At 43.2% G+C, this 10,911-nt stretch overlaps 2 protein-coding genes across 4 annotated transcripts in view; one reads left to right on the top strand and one right to left on the bottom strand.

Annotated features, from left to right (window-relative positions):
- Window positions 1-6,450, top strand: part of NCF1 (neutrophil cytosolic factor 1) — a 19,283-nt gene extending 12,833 nt beyond the window's left edge. Inside the window, exons 10-11 of one of the 3 annotated variants that reach the window (XM_024747198.1) lie at window positions 177-327; window positions 6,110-6,450. In XM_024747198.1, the coding sequence (XP_024602966.1) occupies window positions 177-327; window positions 6,110-6,237 (279 nt within the window). In that variant the 3' untranslated portion in view covers window positions 6,238-6,450. Of the gene's footprint in view, window positions 1-176; window positions 328-517; window positions 796-6,109 lie in introns of those variants that run through there. The other 2 variants (XM_024747197.1, XM_024747196.1) reach the window with 2 other exon arrangements.
- Window positions 6,451-7,578: 1,128 nt separating this feature from the next.
- LOC112401115 (general transcription factor II-I repeat domain-containing protein 2) overlaps window positions 7,579-10,911 on the bottom strand; it is a 53,930-nt gene continuing 50,597 nt past the window's right edge. Inside the window, exon 16 of the mRNA XM_024747195.1 lies at window positions 7,579-9,394. Within this exon, the coding sequence (XP_024602963.1) occupies window positions 7,791-9,394 (1,604 nt within the window). The 3' untranslated portion in view covers window positions 7,579-7,790. The remainder of the gene's footprint in view (window positions 9,395-10,911) is intronic.

Below are 10,911 nucleotides of genomic sequence, written 5' to 3'. Positions count from 1 at the left end.
AGTCGCCTTCATGCCCCGCCCAGGCTGTGCTGGACCCCCCCACCCCGCCTCCTTCCCACTCTCAACCTCCCCGGGCTAGTCTTTGGACTCCAGGGGTGGCCATGAGAGTCCCCTCGGGCAGGGCCGCGGGAAGGGCAGGGACGTGGGGCGCTGACCAAAGCCCCTGTCCTGCTGTGCCCAGGTCGTCCATCCGCAACGCGCACAGCATCCACCAACGGTCACGGAAGCGCCTCAGCCAGGACACCTATCGGCGCAACAGTGTTCGTTTTTTGCAGCAGCGCCCCCGCGGGGCGCGGCCGGGGCCCCGGAGCCCGGGGAGCGCACTGAGTGAGTGAGGGCGGGGGCCTGGGGGCAGGCCCTGAGTCTGGGGGCGGGCCCCGGGGCGGGCGGGAGGTGAGGAGGGATGTGGCCAGCATCGAGGGTGATGAGAGGCGGGGCCTTGAGGGGTGGGGCCTGAAAAGTGAAGAGAGGCGGGGCCGAGCAGGCGGGGCGGGCCTCAGCTGGCGCTGTCCTCCAGCAGAGGAGGAGGAATCGCTCAAGACCGAGCGCCCCAAGCCGCAGCCGGCCGTGCCCCCGAGGCCCAGCGCAGACCTCATCCTGCACCGCTGCAGCGAGAGCACCAAGCGGAAGCTGGCCTCCGCCGTCTGAGGCCGTCCCCACATGACGCTCTTCCCACCTCCAGCCCCTATCCCTGTATATACATGTATAGAGCCTGAGGTTTGGCGGCAGACGGCAGCCCTTGGCCCCGCCCCACCTAGCTATCCGCCACCCTTAATAAAAGTTGCTTGGAGTGGACTGATGGTTTGCAAAGTCTTGCTGCGGGCTGGGCAACACCCTTGGTATTTCTAGAAATAGGACTGAAGGCTGTGAGCTCTATTGGGGGAAGGTGCAAGAACTGAGGTCCGGTTGCATACTTTACTGGCCTTGCCCAAGACCAAGTTTGCACAAGGCCAAGTGCAAGAGGAAACCCCAGTCCCCTCTGACTGTTTGTCTAACAGACTGCCTACTTGAACTCTGGCCTCACTGCAGAAGAGTTCTGAAGAAGAGTAGACACAGTGCATAGTTGGGAGGGGAGGTGAACCAGGGCCCTAGGTGACCTTGTGTGTGCACCCTGATTACCCAAAAAAATGTAGTTTAGGTATAGGGAGACACACCTTAGATGTAAGGACATAACAAAGTGAAAGTGAAGGGATGGAAAAAGATACTTCATGCAAATGGAAACCGAAAGACAGCTGGAGTAGCTATACTTAGATAGAACAAAGACTGTACTAAGAGACATTGGCACTACATAACAATAAAGGGGTCAATCCAATAAGAGGGTATAACATTTGCAAATATTTATGCACCCAACACAGGAGCACTAACATATAAAAAGCAAATATTTACAGACCTAAAGGGAGGACTAGACAGCAATACAATAATAGTAGGGGACTTTAATACCTCATTTACATCAATGGATAGGTCATCCAGACAGAAAATCAATAAGGATTTTCCAAGATAAATCATATGTTAGGCCATAAAACAAATTTAAGAGGACTGAAGTTATATCAAGCATATTTTTTCTAGCCACGACGGTATGAAACTAGAAATTAATTACATGAAGAAAAGTGGAAGACTCACAAACATGTGGAGATTAAACAAGTTATGAACAACCAGTGGGTCAAAGAAGAAATCAAAAAGAGAAACAACAACAAAATACCTTGAGAAAAATGAAAATGGTAATGTAACAAACCAAAATTTATGAGATGTAGTAAAAACAGTTCTAAGAGGGAAGTTCATAGCGATAAATGCTTACCTCAAGAAACAAGAAAAGTCTCAAACAACCTAACTCAACACCCCAAGGAACTAGAAAAAGAAGAACGAATGAAGCCCAAAGTTGGTAGAAGGAAGGAAGGAACAAAAATTAGAGCAGAAATAAATGAAATAAAGACTGAAAAGAATAGAAAAGATCAGTGAAACTAAGAGCCAGTTCTTAGAAAAGATAAACAAAACTGACAAACTTTTAGCTGGACTCAGCAAGAAAAAAAGAGAGAGGACTCAAAATCAGAAATAAAAGAGGAGATGTTACAACTGATACCAAAGAAATACAAAGGATCATAAATGACTACTGTGGGGACTTCCCTGGTGGCGTAGTGGTTAAGAATCTGCCTGCCAATGCAGGGGACATGGGTTCGAGCCCTGGTCTGGGAAGATCCCACATGCCACGGAGCAACTAAGCCCACGAGCCACAGCTACTGAGCCCACACGCTGCAACTACTGAAGCCTGAGCGACTAGAGCCCATGCCGTGCAACAGGAGAAACCACCGCAATGAGAAGCCTGTGTACCGTAACGAAGAGTGGCCCCCCCTCGCCGCAACTAGAGAAAGCCCAGCAACGTGCAGCAACGAAGACCAAACACAGCCAAAATAAATAAATTTATTATTTTTTAAGTTTACTATTCTTGAAAAATCAAAATAAATAAATGACTACTGTGAACAATTATATGCTAAACTAGAAGAAATGGATAAATTGCTAGAAACATACAACCTACAAAGACTGTGATGAAACAAAATCTGAATGGACCAATTATTAGCAAGGAGACTGAATCAGCAATAAAAACGTCCCCCAAAACAAAAGTCCAGGACCAGATGACTTCACTGGTGAATTCTACCAAATATTCTTCTCAAGTTCTTCTCAAACTCTTCCAAAAAATATGAGGGGAACTCTTTCATATTTTATGAGGCCAGCATTACCCTGATACCAAAACCAGACAAGGATGCCACAAAAAAAGAAATTGCAGGCCAGTATCCCTGATTACCATAGATGCAAAAATCTTCAAAAAAGTATTAGCAAACAGAATTCAACAATACCTTAAAAGGATAACACACCATGATCAAGTAGGATTTATTCCAGGCATGCAGTGATGGTTCAATATTCACAAATCAGTCAATGATACACCACATTAACAAAACAAAGGATAAGAATCATATGATCATTTCAATAGATGCAGAAGAAGCATGTGACAAAATTCAACACCCATTTAGAATGAAAACACTCAAAGCAGGTATAGAGGGAACATACCTCAACATAGCAAAGGCCACATATGACAAGCTCACAACTAACATCACACTCAATGGTGAAAAGCTAAAAGCTTTTCCTCTAAGACCAGGAACAAGACAAGGTTGCACACTCTCACCAATTTTATTCAACATAGTATTGGACGTCTTAGCCAGAGCAATCAGGGAAAAAAAACAACAACGAAATAAAAGACATCCAAATTAGAAAGGAAGAAGTAAAACTGTCACTATTTGCAGATGACATGATATATGTAGAAAACCCTAAAGACTCCATTAAAAACTCTTAGTACTAATAAACAACTTTAGTAAAGTTGGAGGATACAAAACCAACACAAACATCTGCTGCGTTCCTTTATGCTTATAATGAACTATCAGAGTGAGAAACTATCAGAAGACAATCCCATTAACAATTGGATCAAAAAGAATAAAACACCTAGGAATAAATTTAACCAAGGAGGTGAAAGACCTGTATATTGAAAACTATGAGACATTAATGAAAGAAATTGAAGAAGACTTAAAAAATAGAAAGATATTCTGTGCTCATGGATTGTAAAAATTAATTTTGTTAAAATATCCATACTACCCAAAGCAATATACAGATTCAATGCAATCCCTATCAAAATTGAATGGTATTTTTCACAGAAATTTCACAGAAATAGTACAAACAATCCTAAAATTTGTATGGAACCACAAAAGACCCCAAATGGCCAAAGCAATCTTGAGAAAAAAAGAACAAAGCTTGAGGCATCACACACCCCAATTTCAAACTATGTTACAAAGCTATAGTAATTAAAACAGCATGGTATTGGCATTAAAACAGGTGCATAGATCAATGGAACAGAGTAGAGAACCCAGAAATAAACTCATGCATATATGGTCAATTAATTTACAACAAAGGAGCCAAGAATATGTAATGGGGACAGAACAGTCTTCAGTAAATACTGTCTGGGAAAATCGGACAGCCACATGCAAAGGAATGAAACCGGACCACTATCTTACACAATACACAAAAACTGATGACCAACTTAATTGTAATACCTGAAAACATAAAGCTCCTAGAAGAAAACATAGACAGTAAACTACTAGTATAGGTCTTGGCGATGAGTTTTTGAATCTGCACCAAAAGCAAAAGCAACAAATGCAAAAATAAACAAGTGGGACTACATCAAACTAAAGGCTCCTGCACAGCAAAATAAACAATAAACAAAATGAAAAGGCAGCCTATAGAATGAGAGAAAATAACTGCAAATCATATATTTGATAAGGGGTTAATATCCAAAATATATGAAGAACTCATATAACTCAATATCAAAAACAAACAATCCAATTTAAAAATGGACAGAAGATCTGAATAGACATTTCTCCAAGGAAGACATACAGATGGCCAACAGGTACATGAAAAGACGCTGAACATCATTCATTCAGGGAAATACAAATAAAAACCACAATGACACAGCACCTCATACCTGTTAGATTGGCTATTATCAAAAAGACAAAAAAATAACAAGTGTTGGCAAGGATGTGGAGAAAAGGGAAGACTTGTGCACCGTTAGTGGGAATGTAAATTGGCTCAGCCACTATGGAAAACAGTATGAAGTTTCCTCAAAAAAATTAAAAATAGAAATATCATATGATCCAGTTATTCCATTAGAATCTGGGTATTATGAGAAGAAAATGAAAACACTAAAGATAACTGCACCTTGATGTTCATTGCAGCATCATTTACGATAGCCAAGATATGGAAACAACTTAAGCGACCATCAGTGGATGACCAGATAAAGAAATTGTGGCATAAATACACAATGGAATATTATTCAACCATAAAAAATAATAAAATCTTGCCAGCTGCAACAAAATGGATGGACTTTGAGGGCATTATGCTAAGTGAAATAAGTCAGACAGAGAAAGACAAATACTGTATTATCTCTCTGATATGTGGAGTCTAAAAGACAAAGAAAGAAACAAAAAACAACCAAGCTCTTGGATACATTAAACAGATTGGTGGTTGCAATAAGTGGAGGGTGGGTGGGGGTGGAAGAAATGGGTGAATTGTTATTTACTTATTTCTTTATTTTAGTTTATATAAATTGAATAAGCATTTTTTTAAACTGGCAAATATAAACAGGAGAGTATAATTGATCTCTCATTCCAGATTCAGTTGAAAATAGCCATCCTGGGGCCATTACTAAGGCACAGAAAGGGCACAGAAATTTAGACGTCTACCCAGTTTTTACTCCCTGAGACATAGTGGGGGTCTTGGCTAATAGAGCTGTGAATATTCAGTGAAGGACAATAGTTTATCACACACACAAAGAATTATAATTTAGCTATAGGGAGGGGCGCCTCTGATTATTCACTGAGAGCCTGCCCAGTTAGGAGGTTGTACCAGAAAGCGATTATTCACCACCCACCCCAGCACTGCTGCTAGCCCATGGCCTCCAAGTCTTTGCTGGTGGGTCTGTCCCCAAATGCAAAGATACCATGATGCAAACAGGAGCTGCAAATCTCATAAAAGATGCAGCTTGTCTCGAAGGCCATGGGTAGCATGGAGAGCTTCTCTTCCTGTGTGGGAAGCAGCATATGAGGCTGGACAAAGCTGGTCACTTAGAGATAAGAGGAAATGGGTTTCTCCCAGTCTTGGCTCAGTCATACGAGTGACCATGCTGGTCAAGCCACTTGGCCCAGCACACACTACAGGTAGAGAAGGAACCTGGGAACCCTGGGAGTTGAATCAAAGCAGAACAGCCCCATGAATGGTCCAGCCAACAGAAGGCAGCCCAGACTGAACGCTGAGGTCACCTCCCTGTTACCTGATGGGCTAACCACCCGGGAGCCACACGTGACAATGATGAGCGGGAGCTCTATGACAGATGCCTGCCAGGGCTCCACGTAAGCATGGTGGCTGCTTAGAAAAGGAAGAAGAACATGGACCTTGGAGTCACATGAACCTGGGTCTGAATCCTCTCCTGGCTGCGTGGCCTCAGGCAGGCCATTTAATCACTCTGAGCCCCAGTTGCCTGTCTAAAAACGTGGGGGCTGGTCTTTCCCCGCAGGGTTTGCAGGACCACGCCTCTCGTGTTCAGAGTCAACATCTGCTCGGGTACACCAGAAGCTGGCCTCCCCTGACTTCCGCTGTGAACCAGTCCATCCTTCATTCACTTCCCAGGAAGTGAGCCTCTGAGCCAGCCAGACCCAGCTGGACCTGCAGTCTACCTCCCAAGGTCAGGAACTGCCCAGGTTGGGTCATTCCTGTGTCTGAGGACATACATCCAGGCCCCAGCTGGGGCTGGGTCCGCTGCCCAGGTGACCACCTAGAGGTTGGTCTCTCCCCCGGGCAGCTTCCCTTCATTTCTATCAATGCCTTTTCCTCCACTGCTTCCTGAATGGGTCATCAGGTAGGATCTTCAACCTTTTTGTACCCTAATCAGATTAATTCCTCCAAATCTGGAAAGTATTCACAATTTGGGGTCACTAATTCCAGCAACTAATAGATACTAAGAACACAGATATCTCTAAGTTTATGTCTATATCTGTATCTGCATCTATATGCTTTTTTTTGAGTTGATAAATTTTTGTGACCTTGTGTGACTTTTTTTTTGCAATTGAAGTATAGTTAATTTACAGTGTCATGTTAGTTTCAGGTGCATCTATATGTTTTTAAGTGACAACCCTCCAGAGGAAAAATTCTATAAAGGAAAGGACATTATTTGGTCAACTGACAAAACTGGAATATGAATGGTAGACCAGACAAAAGTATTGCCTCAGTGTTCAATTTACCGGAGTTGGTAACTAAATCATGGCTATAGAAACCCTCTTCTTAGAAAATACTCCTTAAAGTATTTAGGGATAAATGAGGTAAGCAGCTTTCCCTCAAATGGTTCAGAAAGAAACTACGCACATACGTTTATATACATTATTACAGATAATCATACAGTCATTTATACACACAGGCAATGTTATACACACACACACACACACACACGGGAGACAGAGAGAGGGAGAGAAAGCAAATGAATGATAAAACGGGGTAAAATGTTAATAATATGAGAATCTGGCAAAAGGGCATTAAGTGTTCTTCAGGCTCTTTTCATTTCTGCAACTTTTCTATACATTTGAAATGATTTCAAAATAAAGGTTAAAATAAAAAAAAAAGACAGCCCCCAAACCTCAACTTAGGCTTTGAAAACCTACGTTATTTGTTTTGGGATTTTCCATTTTAAGTCCTACCTTTCCAGGTTCGTGTGGAGGCAGGGACAGCTAAGGCAGAGACGCCACAGTATGTGAACACGTCTCTAACTGATTCTCCTTCAACGTGGAAACACGTGAGGTCACACGGAATTCCATGCCAATGGCGGGGAGATAGATGTGTGCACATATACCCCCAGTGCATATATGCATCTGTCTCTCCATTTCTCTGTGGACTGATTTAAACTTTGGGATGCAGCCCCAATGCCCACAAGGGTCAAGCTAGTATGTGAGTGAGTGAAACAGGCCAGGCATAAGAAGAGTCAACTACTAGAAATACAATAAAACTTTCTTGATTTTTACTGGGCTATGGGGAAACATAAAATGTCATAAAAACAAGTATGATAACTGCAAATGACATTTCTGAGTCAAAGTGGGAAAAAACAGAAAACCAGATATATTTAATAACTCATTTTCTCATCTTGCAACCCCTCGGGCCTAGAGGATTCTAGGCTTCCAGCCCACGGGATCCTGCGGGAGTGTGTTTCATCACGTCGCGATGTGGAGTACAGAATCCCACTGGGAATCCTTCAACTGGGAGCAGTACTCAGTTTTACTCAGTTTCATAATGGAAAAGAGCTGTTCACAAATGTAGGTACTCCCGAACATGGAGAGAATCTTGGCACAGTGGGTTTTGTACTTGGGATAGCTGCTCCAGAGGTATTTATAGAATTCTGGTATCCCAACCTTGTCGTATTTGGTTTTCAGGACCGTGTTGCACTGCAGATCAATCACCTCCATCTGGAGCGCTTCCTGGACGCTCTCGATCTTCATGGAGAAAGGGGAGCTGAACAGGGTCAGTTCACTTTCGTAGAGTTTGAAATCAGACAGCCTTTTCTGGAATTCCGCCTTTAGCTCCACGATTTTGGGAATGTAGTTCAGCCCATCGCTTTCGTTTCTGGAAACCGATTTCAGGGTGGGAAAGTGGGCCAGGTTATTCCTGGCCAAATGAGTCTCCCAGAGGCACAGTTTAGCCAAGAACGCCCGAATCAAGTCATACATCTGTGTCACGATTTGGGAATGCCCTTGGAGAGAGATATTCAACGTGTTCAGATGCATGGTCATGTCCACCAGGAAGGCCAAGTCTTTGATCCAATCTTGAGAGCTCAGCTGAGGCAAGGGCTTGCCTCTGGAAGACATGAAGGAGTCAATTTCTTCCAACGAGTCAAAGAACCTCTTCAGCACCAGCCCGCGGCTGAGCCACTTAATCTCCGTGTAGTACAGAAGGCTGCCGTATTGGCTGTCCAGCTCATAGAGCAAAGTCGTGAACTCGCTGTGGTTCAGTCCGCGGGAGCAGATCCAGTTCACGGCGTTAACTACCACGCTCATGATGTGGTCCATCTTTAACTTCTGAGCACAGAGCGATTCCGGGTGAATAATGCAACAAACGGACTTCAGATCTGAGCCCTTGCAAGCCATCGCCACCTTGGACTTGAGTTTTGTGACCAGCCCGTCGTTGGCATCTACCATTGCAGGAGTGCCAGTTGAGGCCACACTTACTAATTTCGACCAGTCGATATTAAACTTTTTAAGACTTTTCTCAACACGCAAAAAGATCTCATTTCCAGATTTTGTCCCCGTCATGGGCACCGTATCCAAAAGTTCTTCCGATACATCAAAATTCTCATCAACGCCGCGGATGAATATGGCCAACTGGGTGGTGTTATTTATATCTGTGATCTCGTCGATGGCAATAGAATAGGCCACAAATGATCTGATTTTTTCACGTAATTTCTCCCATAAGTTCCCAGCCACGTCTTCTATGGGCTGGACGGCAGGGTTTTCCTTTGGACTCACATTTGCAAACACTCGTTTTTGCTCGGGACACACGATGTCTGATGACCCTAAGAGGTACTTTCTGAGCCCTTGCTTCAGCTCCTGGAGCTTCTCGTCGCGCATCTTCTCTGTGTACTGGTCATAGTGCTTGCTGTGGTTGGTTTGATAATGGCGTCTCAGGTTGTATTCTTTGGACACAGACATGCTCTGTTTGCATATTAAACACATAGGGATATTCTGCACCTCCACGAAGAAATACGCTCTCTCCCACTTTTCTTGAAATACACGGCCCTCTTGGTCTATCTTTCTTTTTCCCACTTTTGATAGAAACATGGAGACAAGAAACAGTTCAGTTTTCTCTTAAATCGACTGTTAGTCTAACACCAGCAAGAGCATGATGACAAATGCAAGGGATAAGGTGGCGGGGTGGGGCGTGGTTAACTGGAGAGCACCCCAGCCCTGCAGAGGTGTGGGGTGAGGACGGGGGACACTCGGGGCAAGCGAACTACTGCCAGAGGGAGCATGGCCCTGGCCTGCCCAGATCTTCAGATTGCTAAAGAAAACCTGGAAATGGACTTTTATGAAAAAGTCTCCGGTTTTTCAATGTTGGCCACTAATTCCCTTTTTTAAAAGGTAGATGAGCCAAGGGGCTTCCCTGGTGGCTCAGTGGTTAAGAATCCGCCTGCCAATGCAGGGAACACGGGTTCGAGTCCTGGTCCAGGAAGATCGCACATGCCATGGAGCAACTAAGCCCGTGCACCACAACTACTGAGCCCGCGTGCCACAACAACTGAAGCCTGTGCACCTAGAGCCCGTGCTCCACAACAAGAGAAGCCACCACACCGCAACAAAGAGTAGCCCCCGCTCGCTGCAACTAGAGAAAGCCCGTGTGCAGTAACACAGACCCGATGCAGCCATAAATAAATAAATAAATGAATGAATGAGTAAATAAATAAATAGATACAATTAAAAGGTAGATAAGCCAAAAGAAAGACAACTTTGGTGAGGTTCAGCAAGTGGCTATGCTTGCCCATCTGGTTTAAATGAGAATGATTTGAAAGGGTATCTGCATTTTAACATATATTTTTTCATTTGATTTTCAAGAGAAGTTTGAAATAACAGAGAAGGGAATGAGCACAGAAGACGTATGATTTAACTGCTGTGAGTCCCAAAAGACACCGGTGATAGCCACAGACCCTCACAGAACTTACTTGTTTTCAATGTAAAGAAATGGGCCACGACGCAGGTGAGCTTTACTTTGAAAGAACATAGGTATAAAAATTCACTTTAAGAAAATGTAGGCAGAGACAAGCAGTCAATTTAGTGGCTGCCTGGGGCTGGGGGTGGGAATGGGAAATGACCAGAAATGGGTAGGAGGAATCTTTCGGGTGGGGGGATGGAAATGTTCTGATATTAGATTGTGGTGATAGTTGCACAACTCCGTAAATATACTAGAAATCACTGGATTGTGTACAGTTTGCACAAGTGAATTTTACGGTATGTAAATTTATGCCACAATAAAGCTATTAAAAACGTAAAAAGCTATTTAACAACCAGAGGAGTTTAGGAATAATAATTGTGGATTTTAAAAGAACACTTTAGTTTCCAACTTTAAATGAGGAGGTTCCCTAGATGACTCTTGGGAACATTGTTACATGTTATGCTTTTTTTTCTTTCTATAGGTACTTTACTTGTTTAGAATTTTATTGAAATATACTTATTTACAATGTTGTATTAGTTTCAGGTGTACAGCAAAATGATTCAGTTATACATACATATGCATATATATATAAGTATATATATATATATATCTCTGTTCTTTTTTAGATTCTTT

Source organism: Neophocaena asiaeorientalis, unplaced genomic scaffold (genome assembly GCF_003031525.2).
Source record: "Neophocaena asiaeorientalis asiaeorientalis breed wild unplaced genomic scaffold, Neophocaena_asiaeorientalis_V1.1 scaffold607, whole genome shotgun sequence".
NCBI classification, from domain to species: Eukaryota; Metazoa; Chordata; class Mammalia; order Artiodactyla; family Phocoenidae; genus Neophocaena; species Neophocaena asiaeorientalis.
This window is presented reverse-complemented; position numbering and strand designations above follow the sequence as displayed.